Genomic DNA, 19,898 nt, shown 5'->3' on the forward strand with positions numbered 1-19,898 from the left:
TTTCCTATATTTTTAGCACTAATGGATGACGATGTTAGCATGGTCTAAAGAAACAAGTAGAAAAGAGAAGTAGTGTTCGGGCCAACATTAAATATGAGTTTACGTACTAAACTAGTACACACAAAATTTTATAGCGCCCTTAAATATGACGAGCAAAAACAAGGTAAAACATTGCCAAATATTTGCCCCCGAGGGCAAATCCTCCCCAAACTGACCCATACCACGCGCCCATCCGAACCAATAAGGCAGTGTTTGGTTCGAGGTACTAATATGTCCGGATCGCTTCGTCCATGATTTTGAGGTCATTCGGTGTTTGGTTCGTGAATGGGAGTGAATAAGGGCATCCGGCAAGGTTTATGATGAGTCGATCCCTAAAAAAGCCAGACGAGGCCGTCCGTGTTTGCGTCCTGTGACTCGGCAGCAGTGGCGTTCATGTTCTCTCTCTACGGAAGCTAGCTAGCTAGTAGCTTTGTATGCATGTGTACATCATTTTCATTTAACTCTCGATTTTATCTACAGTATAAAAATAGTCTAAATTTTTTTAAATATTTTTATAAGTAAATTAGAGCTCACTAGCAACTAATTTTAATTGATTTGATTAAAAAACCTAAGTCAAAATTTAATTAAAATTCTCAAAAAGCCTACTTTTATAATGATAATAAATTTTAATTCCTCAAATAAATTCCCAAATATATGAAAAAATTCACTAATATTTTTTTTTCATGTGATGTACTATTTTATAAAAATAATTTCAACCCTATATTATTTGGTGAAAATATAAATTCCTTTATAATAATTCATTTATATGTATTTTATCATTTCATGTGATATTATCTTCTTAATTCAATTTGAATTCAAATAAATTCAAACATACACAAAACTTACAATCAAGGGGTAAGTTCATCAAAAGATCATCATAAACAATTCACTTCATCTAAATAAATAAAAAGTTAGCTCATCCTATTCATTTTAATCCCACCAACTTAAAAAAAACTGACTCATCTCACATATCTAATTAAATAGAAAATTAGATTATCTCATCTTAAAAATAGGAATATACTTATCACATCCAACCAAACGCACTCTAAACCCATTCACCCTCTGCCCTATGACCATCTCTATTTTTCTTTATGAGTCTCGTTCCTTTCGCAAAGAGATTCTTGTTCTATTTAGCGGTTCAACATTTTTTTTATGGTTTCTTCTTGAAATAATTTCCAATATTATTTTTTTACCCTGGAATTCTTTTTATTTTTTTTATAAATTATTTTGAAAAACTATTAAAAAAGAGAAAAAATAAAAGAAATAGGAATAGAGAGAAAATAGTTAGAGATGGCTAACCCTCTCCATCCCCTGCTCCCCACCCGTACGCCTCGACCATGTCTCACGAGAAGGACGACGCGGCCGGCCCCTCGCCAGCGGCGGCTGCGAAGCCCGCCGCACCCTACGCGCCCATGGGAGGGCTGCGGGCCGACGAGTGCTCCGACCTCCTCGGGCTGGTCTCCGGCGTCTCGCGCCCGCTCGAGGACGCTGTGGCGGACTTCCTCGCCCGCGTGCCCCCTGAACGCCGCCTCCGCTTCGGCTCCGCTGTCAGTTTCGTCCTCGAGGTGCGTGTCTCCTCGCCCCGGGGTCCTCACCGCCGTGGATACCTAGTTTCAGGGCCCGCTCTGCTTGGACCCGCGTTGTTGGATTGCTGGGTGCGTAGGGTTTTAGGGGTGCTTGGGGGCGAGCTGGTGGGTGTACTGGTTGGTGGCGGTTTAGGGACCGGGTTGATTGGATAACAGTTGTATTCTGAGGCAATGTCTGGGGCTTCATTGTGGGCTAATCCGCTTCTTGGTTTGATTGGTGAATTTTATGTTTTTTCAATGGATTCTAGTGGTGAGTAGATGATAAGATTTAGTGAAAGTTTTTGTTTTCATGGTGGGAACCTGCGATAGTATGTAATCCTGGCTTCTTTGTTTGAACCAAATCTTTAGTGGATTGGAGAATTTGTGGTTTGTGGAAATGATTGGAAATTAGTTGAACCCTACGGACTGGGTTGGGCTTCAGTGGATTGGAGAATTGTGTCTCAAGGCAACACTAAGATTGGAAATTAGATGTAACCATTTTTTTTTATTTTGCACTTAGTGGGCAGCATTGGTTCCTGTTTCTTCTTTTCTTTTTTCGTATGGATGGGGTATTAGTTTGGAATGAAGCAGCGGATTGTTTACGGCTTGATCTATTTTTCAGGAATAAATGGCATAGAGTGCGTTGATCCTTTTTTTTTTACTGTTTTAGCTTGTCTCCTTGTCCGTGCAGTTGGATGTCCAATTGATTACAATCTTGTATCACTATTTTTCTTGTTTCCTTGGTCTTTCCATGGTATTCGATCAGAGCGGCAGGACTCCAGTGTTGAGATGAATTTGTGCTTCTCTCTCTAGGATTTATTTATTTTTACCATAACAGAATGAAAATCAGGCTTTAATTTTCAGCTACTTATATTTTATCAGGACAAGATGATGCTTCGACCTGCTGAGCGTCTAATTGCATTTGTGATTCTCCTTCAAGGTTATTCCTCACAGTTGGAAAATCCATTTGTTCCTCTTTTAATAAATGTAAGCTGTAAACTTTCCTGTTTATTTTTTTGCGATTTCATTTTCACCAAGTAAATCCTTTACCATTTGCATTAGTTTGTGCTAAAAAAAAAGTTAACAGGTGAAGTTGTTTTCTCCTTTTCTTTTTGTTGAGAAAGGCAAATTTTCCAGTATAAGTTAAAGATTTTTGTGTATCATTTTATTTTGTTGAGAAATTTTGGTGAACAGATCCACTTCTATTTTCGACTCCTTAGTTGAGTTCTGTTTCCTTTAGCTTTAAAATTTACTTGCATTTCTTTTGTACTCGTTTCAATTGAGTTGTGTTAACCCCCCCCCCCCCCCCGGTGCCTGGAACCAACAAAAGTTTCTCACTTTTCACTCCATGATTTCTAGTTTTTTGTATATTATAACCCCAGGCCTAACTTTAATCTGGCTTATGTGTGCCTAGTTTGATTGGCTTAATTCACATTGTCCTGCCCCGGTATGATGTGTTCCTATATGTTCGCAGGGGCTTTTGAATGGTGCGTTTAGTTATTATCTTTTGAGTAAATGATGGTTTGCCATAGGTAATAGAGCTACATTTTCAGATAAACCCAGGTCTAAGCAATAGTCTCACTAAAGCCTAGTTTTTCTTTTCTTTTACTAAATGTTGCTGAAAACCCCACACCTTATACAATCACTCAGTTCTGACATCTCGCCCACATCACATGACACCTGGGTGGTTTAAATCCGTCTCTATCATGCAATGGTGTGTAGTGGTGTGTAGAGTCTAGACCACCATGTCATTGTGGCTGAAGTAGATAGAGAGCAGCAACTAGGCCTTTCTGTCTACTAGCACACACCCGAATACTCGTACTTGATACTTCTTCCCTAGGATTTGTTCAGGCCTTAAAAAATTTGCTTCCAAAATCGCATGGTTTCAGCAGCTCCACAAACAAAATTGGAAGCAAGGGGCAGCAGCTTTGATAAAGCTGTCGCTGTTGCGAAACGGTTCAGGCTGAGGAGGGATTATTTGCCTGGCCTCTCAACGGGTGGTCTTCGTGGCTCATTGGTGGCAACAGTTGGGTCAAGTCATCGGGAGCCCTCAGCCGCCGCCCCCAGCTGGCTAGCTGCACATCAATGAGGCGGCTGGAATCGTATGAACTGCTCAACCACACAAGGCATGTGGGGATTAATCCCAACCTGCTGGGGTGGCGCTCATCAACATTGCCAGTTGGCAGTCCCATGTGGCCACAACCTAATGCCAGCTAGGCCCCGCAGATTGGCCACAAAATCAGGATCGTATGATTTTGAAATGGTGGTGTTTCTGCATCATTTAGTAAATAACAACTGGGTAAAGTGAGACTGTCCGTTAGACCTGGGGCTTTATTTAATCTAGAGCATGATCACCTCGAATAGCTGCAAATCTGCAATCCACCCTTATTTTTTGGGAAAAGGGTATGGATTTTCCCCAGTTTTGGACATTAAACGATGCTGGGATTAACTAGAAAAGTAACGAAATGTTTAGTACCTACTGTCAATTTTTTCTTTTCTTTTTTATTCATTCTTCAATCTGCTTTTGCTTTTCTTGTTCTCCTTGAACGTATAAAGTTGATATAACCACAAAAAAAAAAGATAATGGCGCAATAACAATTGTAGCTACATGCTATTTCTCTCATATAATATATTTTCTGGGAAAGTCCATAACCCCCTCCTCCCCCACCAAGTCACATCTTATGTTACTTCTCACCCTAAAACTCATTTTTCGTTCGTTAGCATTCCTGATTAGTTGTTCTCCACATTTTTTCTTTCTTTATTTTGTTGATTATATGATGATTTGATCACTGTTGAAAGGGCTGTCATGTACACAGTGAGTAGTTGGTTCGCGTTATATGAATACTCTTCTTCGATGCACTTATTGTGGCTCTTTTCTTATCTATCTTTCTATGAAATTTGTTATCTGGCTTATGATGTGTATGCTACTATGCTATGCTCCGTCTCAAACAACTTGCTCCTGTTACAAAGCATCTTAAGTTAGAGGCTTAATATAATGTTACACGTAGCTGCCTAAAATCTTACTCTAATATGAAATTTGGCTATCATATCCTGTGTTTTCATCGTGATTGATGGCTATGAATATTTGCCCATAAGACGACCTATTACTGTTGCTGTTCTTTTTTTCCACAACAATAGCACAATTCAGTGTTTTGTGTATCTTTTTCCTATCTGAAGGATTACATAAAGCATTTCATGCTTGGAGTCTTTCATCAGTCTTTTTGTTTCTTGCAGGCTGCATGCGATGAAACCTCTGAGAAGGCAGAACAAGCATTTCTCCAACTTTTGTTAATTTCGGCTAATGGAGACAATAATAAGGAGGCATTTCTTTCTCCATGTCTCGTCTAATTGTCTAATTACATTTCTATGCTTAATATTGAAGCTTTACATGAATTGAGGCTACATGAGTGCTGAGATACCACATGCAAAGTATGAGGGGACACGGTGATATGCCATCCTTTCCTAAAATATAAATGTGACGACACTAATATGCATATTTAAAAATTCATAAATTTTCAAAGTATATATTGGATGTTACATGATTTTAGAATTATAATCAAGTTAGGAGGTGATAAGATAATGGTGTACCTGACTAGTAAATGACAAGAAAAATGCGTGTTTGATTGTATGGTGGATGGCAATGGCACATTGCTGGATTGAGTGGCTTTCTGTCAGTGATCGCTGGCCGTTCTTTGTTTTGAGGGTTTGTTTTTTTTTTCCATTGCTCTGCTAACTTACCCTCAAATTCTCCACATTTTAGATCTGGTGGTGAAAAATCAGACATCACAATCCAGTATGGCAAAGTCACCTTAAGCAATTGTTTGGGCTTTACATGCTCTGGTGTTAGAAGATTAGGGCGTAGGGTGTTCGGTTTCTTTGTTTATGGGGCTGTAAGTGAACTTTGGTACTAAAGTTTAGCATTACTTGCTTGTCACTTTGCTGGCATGCATAAGAAAATGGTAGATTTGCCTTGCTAAGTTTGTGAGGTACTTTAATTTGTTTGATTGCTGAGAGACATACTTGGCAGCATTTAATAATTTTGTTTTTCTTAATGTTCAGATTCTGAAGCAGTCTGCTGAAGATTACATGAAGGGATCTAACTATGCATCTCAGGTAGATTGTTATACCTTCGTAGTACTATGAAACTGAGTGGACACAGTTGATAGTCCCATTACTGCGAGTATATGTAGGATTAATTGTTCATAAGGACATCTATTTATAGGTCTTACTGCCAAGAGATCAACTTGAGAAGCATTACTCCTGCGTTGCTGTACAACCACAGCCGTACTCTAGTAGTTTCAGAGCTGCTACTGTTAGAAGTGCTGTTCCTGACCCAGATGTTTCTCAAAGCTTCGGTGATTCATTAGAGTATGTATATTCAACTACCTTCTTGCAATGACCATTGATGGGCATCCATAGCTTGGAGTTTATTTTTCACTTCTATTGGTTTGATAAGAAAGAAGTTCTTCTATATCATATAGGGTATCACCAGCCAAACCAAATAGAGATAATGTAGTTTCTAGTTTACTTCAACAAACATCACTCAAAGGATTGGCTCCTCAATGGATACGCCCCCCTCCCCCAAGACTAGAAATCCTTGAAGGGGAGGTAAGATTGTAGGCTTAGGGTTGTTTACTCATATCGATTTTATTTCTGAACATATATGCTCTTGTCAATGAATTTACAGTTACAGTGGCTGAACCTAGACAACAGCCATGAGCTATTATGGGATGGTAGCATGTGTGCAGACACTAGCCGAGGGGCTACGATCCGAGATTTAGTCGGAAGAGCTTGTAAAGGTCCACTTGCACCTCCCCAACAAGAGGTTCTTTCTACAATCTTATTCTCAAATGGATTTGTTGTCTATTGTAGGAAATATCCTAGTTTTCATGTTTTTGTAATGCTAATATTTAATATGTTCATATGCCATGATATAAATTTATAGATGTGTAAGGGTGCATTATTTGGCAAGACCTACACAAGGCGGAGACATGGTAGAAAGGCGAATCATAGGGTTGCAACTAACACCTAAATTGGGAAATAACTATTTGTTGCCGTACTTGTTTAGTCACGCGATACTATGCTTTGAGACTTAATAATACTCTATTTGGTTAAATTGGCACAATTGTTGGGCTTGTACAGATAGGAGGTTTCGAGATTGGTTGAAAGAAGAGAAAAGTTAGCATAGTACTTCCCGTTTCATAGGGAGGACATAAGTGTGGTTAGCTCCAAAGGAAGTACTAAAGGAATCTATTCTATTTCTTGTTTTACAATGAGGTTTGGATAAATTTTGTGTGGGAAAAAAGACACTCCGATCTCTACTGTTGATAAAGAAAGGAATATATATTCACTCCTTTTGGTTTCCTCCTCCCCCTCCTCCTCCGTAAAGGTATTGAATACAACAAACACTCTAGTGCTATTGTAATTTTGATAGTGAGCACTTCATCTAGCGGTAGGATAACCTTCTTATTTTGGAGCTCAGGAAATGTGGAATAACTAAAAGAGGTTTCCCTTTGTAGACGTATATTTTAATGTAAAAACTTCATAAATACGAATTCTCGGTAGTGATCTAGATCCTCGTTCTGCTCGACCACGGCTCACGCTCCCTCATTATGGGGTGGTGTATCTAGTTTGAAGGTAACCTTGGCTAACCCCACCTTGTTATTTGTGATCACCTTAGAATCATCACCAACATATCAAACCAATCACTTGAAAGAGTTAAACTATTTGGTTGGCGATGAGATTGTTGCTTAGTCTTAGACACCAAAAAGATGGAGTGACCCAAATACAAGAAAGTAACATTCAATTCATTGCATTTTGCACCATTCAACGCTAATGGGATGAAAAAAAGAGTACCTCCAAAGAGTTGTTGTTGTCTTGGAAACTAATGTTGTTCATGCGGTTGGCCGTAACCTCTGTCTTGGTGGTGGGAAGACTAGAAGTGGCTACGCATGCCTTCATCAATCAACTTACAGATGTTTGTGATCATTATTTTCTCATCGGCCCTTAAATTTGGGTCTTATCTGACCATCTAGGCGACATCCTCCCCGGATCAGGCTAACAATGTGCTTAGTGTGTTGGCGCTACTCCTTCTCACCTCGCCTTGCTTGAGCTATGGGGATCTTTGGATGAACAAGAGTTTGGTTATGCACAGAGCGGTACTCTTTCCTTTTAAGGAGGCAATGAGATGTAATTTGGGAAAAGAAGAGGAGGCATGGTTGATGGTGGTGGTGGTGGGTCTCGATGTCTTGATGGCACATCACATTGTGTACTTCCACCTCATGCCAACTAGACACTGCCATCCGCCATAGCTGGTTACCTGTAACTAAGACTAGTTGCCTAACTTAAGCATTTTCTAGGGCCTGAAAATTGAAATGAAAAGTTTGGATAGCTACAAAGCAATTTTCACTATTAATTTTTTTCCTGAACACGCAGGAGAGTTGCGTATCATTGTATTAAGAAGAAGAGAGTTCGAATTTGAAAACAGCAACAGCAACCCACCACCACCCCTAACACACTATTACATTCTGACTGTTACATGCGCGCCACACCAAAAAGAAGAGTGACCACCTAGGCTGACAAACAACACTAATCATGACCTACAACTAGCTGGGAAAGCCCTTTGGCCCTAGCATCGCACCACAACCGGGCCTCATCTCTAGCCTGGCGTAGCACCCTTGAAATGCACGGCGTCGCACCGTTGAAAACACAGTTGTTTCGATGTTTCCAAAGCAGCCAGGCACTAAGTATCACTAATGAGTTGAGTCCATGTCTCACAGGTTCGGCAAACCTGTTGCTTGTCCTTAGCCACCATCCGCTGAATACATGGTCGTCAGGTTGTGGCGTGACATTGGGAAGACCAAATCGCCGGAAAAGGAAGAATCATATCTGCCTAGCAAAGACATAGGCTGTGAGGACATGCTGGATGGTCTCGTCAACCTGGTCGCAAAGCGAGCATTTTTCCAGATACGGAAGCCCTCTATGAGGTAGCCAATTTGCTGCCCATCGCCTGTTGTGTATGGCTAACCAGAGAAAAATTGAAGCATTGAGGTGCCCAATATTTCCATATATGCTTCCATGGCTCAAAACCGATGGCACCATGAAAGAAGGCCTTGTATGCCGACTTTGTTGAGTACTGACCTGATTGAGAGGAACTCCATTGGTGTTGGTCCGATACCAGTTTTAAACCTGTACAGTATCTAAATACAATACTTATCCGTTATAATAAAATATGTACAAGTTCAGCCAAATAAAATGTTTTTGCATTTAAAAATATATTAAAACAAATTGAAAATATATTAAAACAAATTGTCTGCCCAACTTGAGCCAGATGGAGATGGGCCAACCGAATACCTATCTAGGTCTCTATTTAACGGAGTTCAAGGTGATTTGCAGTGAAAACCATTCTTTGATCATCTTAAATGGGCCACACTACCTTAATGGCAGTTCTTTTGTTGGTGTGCATGGCCAAAGAGGATATCAACATTTGCCCAAACCCATTTCAGAACTGAAAATTCACCGTCGCATAGAGGCTAGCATGGCGAACCTTAACATTCATGCAATGTTTTGCTTGCAACAACCATGTAGAAATGTCCAACCAACTGTTGATGGCCTTGACATGAGTTCATATGCCCTAGAGGACAATGGTTCCCTTCCATAAACCTTTTGAAAGGGTGTATCATATATGTTGGGATCGAAGTCCCAGACAAGATGGGCCTTCGGGGGTGGAAGTGGCGAAGGTCCCTTATGGTGACGTGTACTGGAAGTAGAACAATTTTCGATTACCTTTCATGTTTACACTGTGGCTCTATTTATAGCCCGTATCCGGCGATCACAGGCCCGGTTTACACATATTACCCCCTAACCTGCTACATTCCCGGAATATCCGGGGGTAATATGGTACAAATGAGCATGATCCCATAATTACAACCGTGCCCATGACAATTGGGCCCACTGTCCAGCTGGTCTCCCAACCGAAGGATATCGAAGCCCTCTTCGTCCGACCTCTTGACGAGCTGCCTTCGCCGCCTCCTGGCGAAGGCCTGGTCTTGTCTTCGCACCGAGCGAAGGACGCGGGACGCGAATCGGGGCTTCGCCCAACAGTCGAGGTAGATCAGTCTTCGCATACGCCAATTCGGTTATAGGAAGATGCAACCAGCGCGACAGTTGTCCCGCAGCACCTCCAACTAACTTCGCAGTCGTCTTCGGGTGCAGGGATGGCAGGAGATGATCCCCAACAATATAGTAAATGTTAGAAGGATGAATAAAGATGATCTCAAGTTGTCGAGGATGATTGCGTGATAAATAGTGCAAGGACATGTGGATGAAATGTTGAGCTAAAGTAAAGATTCGCGTTGGTCTCCTTGGAAAGCTTTGATACCAAATATGTGTACGAGGTTGGGAACAAAGAGGAATAGAGATGGGCTCGCCTTTATTCCTGCAAGGAGGGAGGGGGGATACACTCTTCTTACCTATGGATTGTCATTTCTTTTCCCAATTAAATTACTCATCCATATAGAGGCGGGAATACTAGAAGGAAACCACTTTTGTGCCATATAACTAGTATTCTTTGAAAACTTATACCCCCCCCCCCCCCACCAAAAAAAAACTGGGAACATATAAATTGAAATATTTCCCTATTTATTCTAACACCTACCAGGCCAATGACCAGGTTGCATGCTTAAAGTGGATGCCACAATTGGGCCATACGTCAGTGTTGTTGAATGTTGACCCCCAAAGTTTATTCACAAACAGGCTACAATTTTTTTTCATCCAACCTGGATAATCACATGCTCGCTAGCACATACCACAACATAGTGGTGGCGCTATTGTTTGTTGAATGTTGACCCCCAAAGTTTATTCACAAACAGGCTACAATTTTTTTTCATCCAACCTGGATAATCACATGCTCGCTAGCACATACCACAACATAGTGGTGGCGCTATTGTTTGAGTTCCATGGTTAGTAGTATTGGCAACTTGAGATCTTAGTTGTGATCTCACTATACCAATGATGAACCTTCATCATGGCATACAACTCATGGCAGTTTGACCTTGTCGTTATCCTCAACTCTAGAAGGATGGGATTGAGTAGTGCATTAAGGTAACACTAGACTCTTCATACAACATGGATGCCAGGAATTCATATTCATGACCAAGGGAAGCACCTATTCATTGATATGGCATGTTCACCAAATCATTGATACCGCATTATGAACATGAAAATTAAAATTAAATAAAAACAAGCATATAAAAGAGCCAAACACATCATCAAATGTCGCAGCCACAACTTTGTTAGGTGGCCAAGCACCAGGGAAAGCGACTATGTAGATCATTCGATTAGTTGGAAGTACGAGTTCAGCTGTTGGTGTGGTAGCGTTTTTTGTTTTTTGGGCTGAGGGTGGACCATGTTGCTAGGCTTTTGGTTTTTGCATTGGGATGTGTCGGGACTATTAGGCCATGTCGGTGAAAAACTCTTGACGAGATCCAATACCCATTTACTACTAGGTGGTTTGCTTAAATTTAAATGAAAAATTGAAAAGTGTGGATCATGTGCATGGGTTGGTGGGCTAGGCTTTTTCGTTTTTAGGGTTTTTGCGTTGGGATGTGTTGGGACTATTAAGCCATGTCGGTGAATAACCCTTGACCAAATCCAATACCCATTTTCATGGTTATGGCAGCGTGGCGAGGCGCGGCGACCCATTACCTTCACAACTTTACAGCAACATGGCGTGTGGTGTGGTGACGCCATACACACGTGGCGAATAAACATATTATAATCTAGGATATTAGCAAATGTCAATGTAAATGTAGCTCAACAGTTACAGTCTAGGATATTTGGAAATATAAATGTAGCACAAAAGACAAATAGCAATGTAAATGTAGCACAAAAGATATAGAACTCTCTCATGTTTCAAAGGTTCAAATCTCTCATCTCTCAAAAGTCATCCAATGCAAACTCATCGAGATCGTTAGAAGCATCCATGTTCTCCGCACCATCTTCAGTAGCATCCATTGGTTTGTCACCAAAATCATCAACATTAACATCATCCACAATCAATGGTGTCTTCTTCCTCTCCCTCATCATCATCTTCAACCACATATGCCCACATATGTGCCTACTGCCTATTGCCTACAACGCAACGCAGAGAGAACGGAGAGAACAGAGCAGAGAGAGTACCTTCTCAGGTGGGCGAGAGCAGGAGTTGACGGAGGGGGGGGGGTGCCTGGCTGGCTTGGGACGGCGATGACGGGGCAACAGACTTCCAGGCGAGGGCAACTGACTCGGGAAATGGCCACACGGCGAGTGTGGGGGCGGCGACCGAAGACAGGCAGGCCAACAGATCTGACGGCGGCGGCGCGTCGGCCGAATCTGAGGGAGACGGGTGGCGCGTTGGTCGGATCTAAGGGCGGCTGGCGGCGTGTCGGACAGATCTGAGGCGGCGTGTTGGACGGTTCTTAGGGCGGCGCCGTGACAAGGAGCAGCGGCGGCTGCAGCGGGTATTGACGAGGACCAGTCGTGGAAAAGGTGAGGCGCTCCTCTCGGTCTGTGACCCCCTCGATCTCCCCCCCCCACCCTTCTAATCCCCTCTGCCGAATCGGTATGGCGCCTGCTACATGAAAATGGACGCCACACGACGCCTTATCGGCGCCACGGTGACGCCATGCCATAAATGCTGGCGCCGTGGCGAGGCCCAAACCACCGCCACGCGCCATATCGTTGTTATGGCGACACATGACAACTATGCCCATTTTCCACTAGACTGCCTGCTTAAAATTAAAGGTGGAATCAAAACGCGATTTTTGAGCGCTGATAGGTGGTTTGTAGCTGGCTAGTTGTTACCATTGGGAACAGAAAAACTAAAGCATATAAAACAGGGTTTTATAACCCTGTACATGTCAAACAGTCCTGCAGCATTTTAAGCAATTTTGAAGAAGCTTCTTGAACCTCATCATTGTCAATCTCGATGCTAAGGTTGGATCTGTAACCTATTCTCTAGCTTCCATTGAAGGGATAGATCCATGTTTCTTTCATATGATTCATTTTAAACTACTCGTTCAATACATATGCTTTTCTATGGATAACAAATATCATCTCACCCTAGTCTGTAGAGCCACAGTCATGAAGCCCGGTCTACACCTCCACCCCCTGTGCAATAGAGCTATGCGGCGGTATAAGGGTGGTGCTCTAGCCTGCTCAATCTGTTGCTTCGCGTATCACACTTTGCAGAAAAATCGGATGCCACCTTGGTCGGAGTAGGCTTAAATAGAGTTATGCATGCTAGGATAATCCTTGTGTGCTACTGTTCGCAACAGCAACATGGCTACTGTAGCAGAAGTACCTCAGTTACTGAAGGAACAGTAGGTCGTTTTCTGGCCTATAAACACGGGGTGAACCCCGCTCCCCCCTGCAAGGTGCGTCGGATGCACCGGATGGAAGCTCGGGATGATCTTCATCAGGCTATTAGCAACTATAGGCTTTTGGGTGTTTGAGTAAACATTAGAAGCTTATGACAACAAGGTGTGCAGAGTGCATCGGATGGGAGCTCGGGAAGAGCTTCATCCAATGAGAGGCTGTTAGCAGCTATAGCCTTTTGGATGTTGGAATAAAAGTCAGAAGCTGCTGGCAGCAAGAAAAGCACCGATGTGCTTCCTCGGATGGAAGCAACGAATGTGTTTCATCCAATGTAATCCGATGCAATCTGTTAGAAGCTGTTAACAATTATAGGATTTTGGGTGTTGGAATAAACATTAGAAGCTGTTGGCAGTGAAAAACTTCCTGTGTCCAGTGTGTACTCACGTGTGGTCTATCAACCCACCTCTCGCAGGATCTGAGTCCAACAATGCAAACACAATGACTATTGTGATAGTGTAAACACGAAAGAATCTTGGCGAGTCAAGAAGTGAAACCAGCTTTGTTGCTAATAAAAAAAAGGAAGAATTGCAAACTTCTAGATAGGAAAGCTAGTGGTAGAACTACAAATAGAAAATATGAGTGCTATATTCGGAAACATGGAATGTGCAGTAAAGAAATTGTTAATAGACGTGAAATTTTTGTAACGTGCTGGCTGTAACTGCTACAAGGTATGTGCAATGGTTGTTGTAGCTTAATGAAGTGTTTTACCCAGCCATGTACATAACAAGAGGAGTTCCATAGCGGCTCAACCCTACTCTGCTATTATAGTGTGCTATTTAGATCATTTTACACCCCTAACGTGTTGCAACTTACTACAGCAAATTGTCTTGGATTTAGCAAAGGACTGGAAGCTAGTCTATCATTGCGGACTGACACCACAGAAGCTCCCTGTACGAACTTGCCTCTGACAACATGTTGAATCCTTTGTATGCTTTATGTTAATTTACTGACAATTTGCTTGTTTCAGGACCTTGTTGAACATAATCCACTTATTGCCGTGGAAGTTCTTTCAAAGCTAATCAACTCTCCTGACATGGATGCGTATGAATAGCTGCTGTTTGATTTGTTATACTCTTTATCTTTGTAACTATTGTGTTTTTCTGCACATAAGATTTCATCTTGCCTTTTTGTTTGACAGTTACTTTGATATTCTTGTGCACATGGAAATGAGCCTGCATTCAATGGAAGTAATAAACAGGCTTACTAATGCAGTAGTTCTACCGCCTGGATTCATTCATGACTACATCTCAAACTGTATTCGGACATGCGAAGACATCAAGGTTTGGTTCTTAATAAAGTCATCTCTTGTGGAAGTTCAGAAGTTATCATAAAGGACAATTATAGTAACATAATTCCAACATTAGTTGCTTTATGAGACTTGATGATAAAGAAAGTCATTTTTTTAAAGATTTATTAAACCAGAAGTGTTGTGTACCAATGTGGACTAGATAACCTTACATGTCATAGTTTTCTGTAGCATGCTAAATGATTCATTCTTTTCCTCAATCAAGTTCTGATTGTCTTACGGACAGCAAGAATTCAAGAAAAATTATGTTGATTTGGGTCCATAAAACTGCTGTACGAGCATGGCTGGTGCTGGTTTTTCGCTGGTTACCAGAGTTAATTGCTTGAATACTGCCAAATGAAAATCTGAATTCAAATACTGGTGAAAAATAATTTGAAGTGTCAAATTCAAGCAGTTTGGGAAAAAAAAATCTGGGGCACTAAAACTTCTGAAAACCATCAGTATCAGTTTCGTCAACCCTCACTGCTATAGTGCTATTGAGTATAGCCATCCCTCCCTTCTTTCAACGTTCTACCTTGAGGGAGTACTTCTGTCTCCTATTTATTTTTCCCTCCTTGCACATGCTAAAACGAGACACTTTTTTCATTGACTATTTGAAGGAAACTTGATATTCTTAAGTTTTGTTCACTGTGATGCACATCAGTTTGTTTATTACGTAGAACATTGACAAACTTTACTGTAATGACATTGCTTGCAGGACAAATACATGCAAAATAGACTAGTGAGACTAGTATGTGTTTTTCTACAGAGTCTCATTCGAAACAAGATAATAAATGGTGAGTTTATCAATGTGAGATTCTCATACTGCACTCTTAATGCGGTTCTATTTATTTTCTCTATTCTACTCAGTAAGGGCCTAATCATCAAGACTTCTCTAGTTGTACAATATTTTGAACTGACATTTTCTCTGCAAGCTACTCGGTTTGATTTATTTGTAGTTAACAAATAACCAAATTTGATCTACTGAGAAAAATAGTAAGTTGACATTCATATAACACTGTGCTACTTTGATTCCAGATTTGGAAAGGAATGTGCATTCTGCCCTGAGTTCACATTAAACATAGCGGTACCATCGCAAAAGTTGGGGGTCCACATGTCATCCTCACACCGATGATATTTTTCAATATGGGCACTTTTGCGATGGTATCCACCTAATTTTGCCTTAAACATATGCTAAAGTGATTTCTCTTCACTTTGATTAAACTGATTTTCAATATTTCCTTTCTCATTGCAATCCACTCAATCAAAGCCTGTGTTCAACATTATGTTTAATTGTTTTCTCATCTGTGCATACAACCTACTGTAGGGAGGTGCACTATGGTATTTGCCACTTGCCACGAGCTTCAAGTTTTTTAGGACCTTTTATAAGAAAAGGCTTCAATAGGAATGTAAACTGTTGTACTCATTCAATGCAGGAATTTTGAAATTTGTGGTTATTGTGTGCCCAACAAATTGAGTTTCCTTTTGGAACTATGCTGAAACAATCATAGAAGTATGGGTTAGAAATCCGTTTTGCCAAAAAGACAGTAGCTGAGCTGTTAGTGAAGTGAAAGCAGCTGTTTTTCTTGCCATCCCCCCCCCCCCCCCCCCCCGTTTTAATGTTTGGATAATGTCCAAGTAAAATCTGTTCGACAAGAAGAGGCCCTGAGCCCTTATAAATGTCTGGGTCAATTTGACTGGTTTTCAGCGGTGGTTTTTTGATTCCTGCATCGAAGCATGCTAAGTTGCTAACTCTGTTAGTACGTAGTGTTTCCTTTTCTTAATTTGAGAGACTGTTGATTGAGGTTCCACAAGACTTCTGGTTGTTTGTGGAGTACTTATTCCGTTATTGATTAAGGTTGAAATGTTTGTACTGTGTAGTCCATGACATACGCTTCTTGATGCTTCGTTTTGTGCAGTGCAAGATCTCTTCTTGGAGGTACAAGCATTCTGCATCGTGTTCTCACGAATAAGAGAAGCGGCTGCCTTGTTCAGGCTCCTCAAGTCTTTAGAATGAAGAGCGTTGTTTGATCTATTGGGGTTCGGTTCTGTAAACAAAATTTTCCATTGTGTACATCCATAGCTGTTTTTTCCGTGTTGAACTTCTAATTATTATTAGGTTTGGACTCTGTAGATTATAGCTCTTATCAATGTATTGTCATTAAACTGTTCCCTTCCTCTCAGATACGCAGGGGAAAATCCCATAGCTCATTGAAGCAACCTGTTGGCAGTGCGGCGATATCATGTAATGCATTAAGCCTGAGGCATGTGTTTTCTGATCCACATGATCATAGATCATTATTGTAGTGAAATGCTTTAGGTTTTCTGTTTCCATGATCTGCCATCAAAGGCAAGACCCCACAGTTTACCTGTGGCATCGTGAAGTGAAGGAATGAGCAGAGTGCCTAGGGTGTAGTCTGTTGTACTTGTTGCACATGTACATGCATGGCTCTTTTAGTCTTAAAGAGAAATTGGGTGGTTGTTTGATCAAATTATATCCCTGTTTCTACAGTACATCTATTTCGAAGTCACTGTGCAAGTACATGATGCATAAAAATCGGATCATACTTAGGTGAGGCAGCCATTATCTGAAGCTTGTGCGATGCGTTGTATTGTGCAGTTGGGTTTTGTGTGATGTGCTTGGTTTTGTTTCCCTGTTGAAGTGTTGCATGTCAGGTGTTTTTTACCAGGCCGAAGGGATGTGCAAAAAGGCCAGGCCATAAAATGCAATCTGGTTTTGAGACAGTATGCGCTTCCTGGCTGGTGCTAGAAGGTTGTTGCAAATTCAGAGCAATGATGCAAATCGACGTGAAAATTTTCAGGATGAGCCCTTTTTCCCCCTGAGGTTGTCGGAATTAATTGCAATAAAATATTGGCTACAATCGAGGAGGTCTTATCAATGCATACGAGAAGCGATAGTGTGGTACAGAAGTGCAAAACTGAACTGTGGGTGGTGAACTGAACTGTGAAGGGAATCCCATCGCTAACCAAATGAGCCATTGGCAGGGTGAAGGTAGGTACTAGAAACATGGTAGGGTTTGAGGTTGTTCATGGTGCAGATGGGAGACAACAGCTTCATTCTGCGCTTTTTATCCGAAATAAAAGGGCAGTACGTTTTATGGGGTGCATATCAATAGCTTCCTTGTGTGTCGGAGATATAAAACGAGTGCACCGGAAAAGAAGGGGAACTGAGTCGAACACGTGGAAATTTCCGTAGTGGATATTCCTCGAGTTATATATTTCTTGAAGCACCTTTTGGGGTATCGTGTATTCGTGTGTTTACTTGATGCCTGTTGAAACAGAACTCATGTTCAGGCACGTATAACCATCGCCTGAAACATCGGTTCATTTGTCCATGCATGTTCACCGGGAGACTTAAAAATTGTCTGAACCCCATGGCGGTTTAGTGGACACCGGTCCATTCAGAAGCATCATGTCCTGATCCAAAGCAGAGCTTTTCTCAGTCTCAAAAACCTGACGTTCCTCGACGAAAACCTCCACAAAATTCCGGTTTGAAGCGACCGAAAAGCTACACACTCCAGCCTGGAGAGCAGAACAGAGAAGATAGCAATCACGCAAGCCGCTCCGTTCCCTGTGCATTTGCATCACGCACGCTCGCCGCGGTTGCCTCCATCTGCTCCTCGCAACCAGGTCACATGGGAGGCACAGCCGCGCAGGGACAGCGGAATCGCCGTCCAGTTCGCAGGCATGCGTCGTGCCGTTCACCGGCACCCGGGAGGCAAGCAGGCAGCTCCCGTTCCTCTGTGTTTCACGGCATTTCTGAGTTCTGACCATGGCCGCTGCCTCCCATGCATTATAAACTTGTAATGTTTCTTGTGGATGCACGGTCAAGATTCTAGTCTCCCCTGATGCAGAAAATAGGGGCAAAATGTTCCTGTTCAATGAAAAATCTGGGATGAGAGCTATACTGGGACATTTTGGCCAAAATGAAATCGACAAATTTTGGCGGGATGCTGAAAATCTCGGCCGGTTAATTACTGGTTTCTTCCAGGAATTTCGGTTATTTACCTGCAGATTTCAACTTGATGTCATTTTCAAATTCAGAATTAAAATTTGAAATTTTGTGCGATAAAACACTGGTAAGGAGACATCTCGGTCCCCCCAGTACATATTCTTTTTAACTGGTACATCAAACCCTGGTAGTAGTACTAATATTTCAGTGTAATTTTCTTTGGAGGAGATCTCACCAATCGATTTGCTGTTTTTGTGCCGGATACCATTTATAGTCTAATGCTTGGCCTTTTGAATTGGATGGCCTCCTAAATAGTTCAGTTCATCCCACATTAGTAACACATGGGCAAGCTGTGCTAGAAAATCCCTTCAGGCACAATGTGACTGGATGCACGTTTCAAGAACAGATTCAGCAGACCAAAATGCTTTGTGTTCCCTTCAAAAAGGCCGAAGCATGCAAAACCTATATTTGAGATCTGGTTCAATGTATCGTGTACAAGTTGATAGTATAAAATAAAGGCACTTTCAGTTACGAGCAAAAGCTAGCTGGATTTGATGGATCTTAGCACCTTTTTCAGTAGCTCAATTATCAACTAGATGTCTCCCATGCTGTAGATGAATGGTTGGGTTTGGTTTATACTTTCGTGAAAAGCTCCATTAGGTAACATTGTATATTGCTTAAAGCTATGTTGAATTTAAGTGAATTGTACGTATTTCCTCATCAACTCAATATAATTTTAGAGTCAGAGGTCATAAGTTCGATTCCTGTCAAAAGAAAGTTTAAATAAACAAATGAAGTGCACTTCTACGGGTACATATCCCGTGAAAATGGGCTAAGTGTTGAAAAAAATAGCAAGTTCGTTAGAAATCCTATATTGCCATTGCACCTACAATTTATCATTTTTGTTTCTCACATATGTGAACAACATAACCTAACCTACAACTCATGAATTTTTGAGAATTTTCGAAACTTCCAAGTAGGGTTTCTAACGAATTTACAAATTTTCAACACGTAGCCTATTTTCATCGGATATGCACCCCAGCTTTGGAGGCCAAAAAAATATGGCATTGCAAGTTTCAAGATATTCATTTCTCTGTGGTCTGAAAAGTGCTAACTGTTTTGTAGTGCGGAACCTCATCATCCTAAGAAATGGTAAAAAAAAAAACATTTACAAACATCATTACAAGGCAATTACTGATGATGGAACAAAACCTATAGTAGCTCAAAAAAAATAAGCCACTTTAATTATAAATTTTCAATGGTATGGTGGGCTATCTTGTCAGATCAAATGGCTATTATGGAGTGAGCTTCTTTCATAATTCACTTACCTTTTTTATTTCATTTAAGGAACCTTATATCACTGGATCCCAATTAAAAAAGTAGCAAATTGAGGCTGATTAGTGTGGGCACGTTCTTATTTAGGTACAAGTAACCTAACAAAGTGTTAACAGAATGCCATCCGAAGACTTTGCCACTTTTCGCTCGACAGAAACTTTTATTAAACAAAGGAGAAAATAAAACAGTTGAGTTCTTTTTCATAGACTCATCAATAGATAACTATGTTAAAGCGAAATGCTATGTGTTGTTTCCAAAAGCCAAAGCATGATCAACCGTTGTACAA

The 19,898-nt window shown here is 41.2% G+C and overlaps 1 protein-coding gene across 2 annotated transcripts; it reads left to right on the plus strand.

Moving 5' to 3' along the window:
- The first annotated feature begins 1,331 nt into the window (after window positions 1-1,331).
- Window positions 1,332-16,719, plus strand: LOC133900137 (uncharacterized). Of its 2 annotated transcripts, none has more exons than XM_062341274.1 (12): window positions 1,332-1,604; window positions 2,487-2,591; window positions 4,839-4,925; window positions 5,664-5,717; window positions 5,827-5,972; window positions 6,086-6,212; window positions 6,292-6,429; window positions 13,838-13,909; window positions 13,987-14,060; window positions 14,158-14,299; window positions 15,023-15,115; window positions 16,224-16,719. In XM_062341274.1, exons 1-12 carry the CDS (start codon window positions 1,377-1,379, stop codon window positions 16,275-16,277), a joined length of 1,320 nt encoding a protein of 439 aa, XP_062197258.1. In that variant the 5' UTR covers window positions 1,332-1,376; the 3' UTR covers window positions 16,278-16,719. The 2 variants fall into 2 exon arrangements, with proteins under 2 accessions (XP_062197258.1, XP_062197257.1); XM_062341273.1 differs by having other exon boundaries at window positions 1,333-1,604; window positions 15,023-15,101.
- The last annotated feature ends 3,179 nt before the right edge of the window (window positions 16,720-19,898 follow it).

Source organism: Phragmites australis, chromosome 19, assembly GCF_958298935.1.
Source record: "Phragmites australis chromosome 19, lpPhrAust1.1, whole genome shotgun sequence".
Lineage (NCBI taxonomy): Eukaryota > Viridiplantae > Streptophyta > Magnoliopsida > Poales > Poaceae > Phragmites > Phragmites australis.

What these genes read in the sequence shown, in the direction of transcription:
- LOC133900137 (XM_062341273.1), top strand. Translation starts at nt 1,377, where the DNA reads ATGTCTCACGAGAAGGACGACGCGGCCGGCCCCTCGCCAGCGGCGGCT. An exon ending in TAGAAATCCTTGAAGGGGAG is followed by an intron (nt 6,213 to 6,291) that starts GTAAGATTGTAG and finishes ATGAATTTACAG; the next exon opens with TTACAGTGGCTGAACCTAGA. An exon ending in GGACATGCGAAGACATCAAG is followed by an intron (nt 14,300 to 15,022) that starts GTTTGGTTCTTA and finishes CATTGCTTGCAG; the next exon opens with GACAAATACATGCAAAATAG.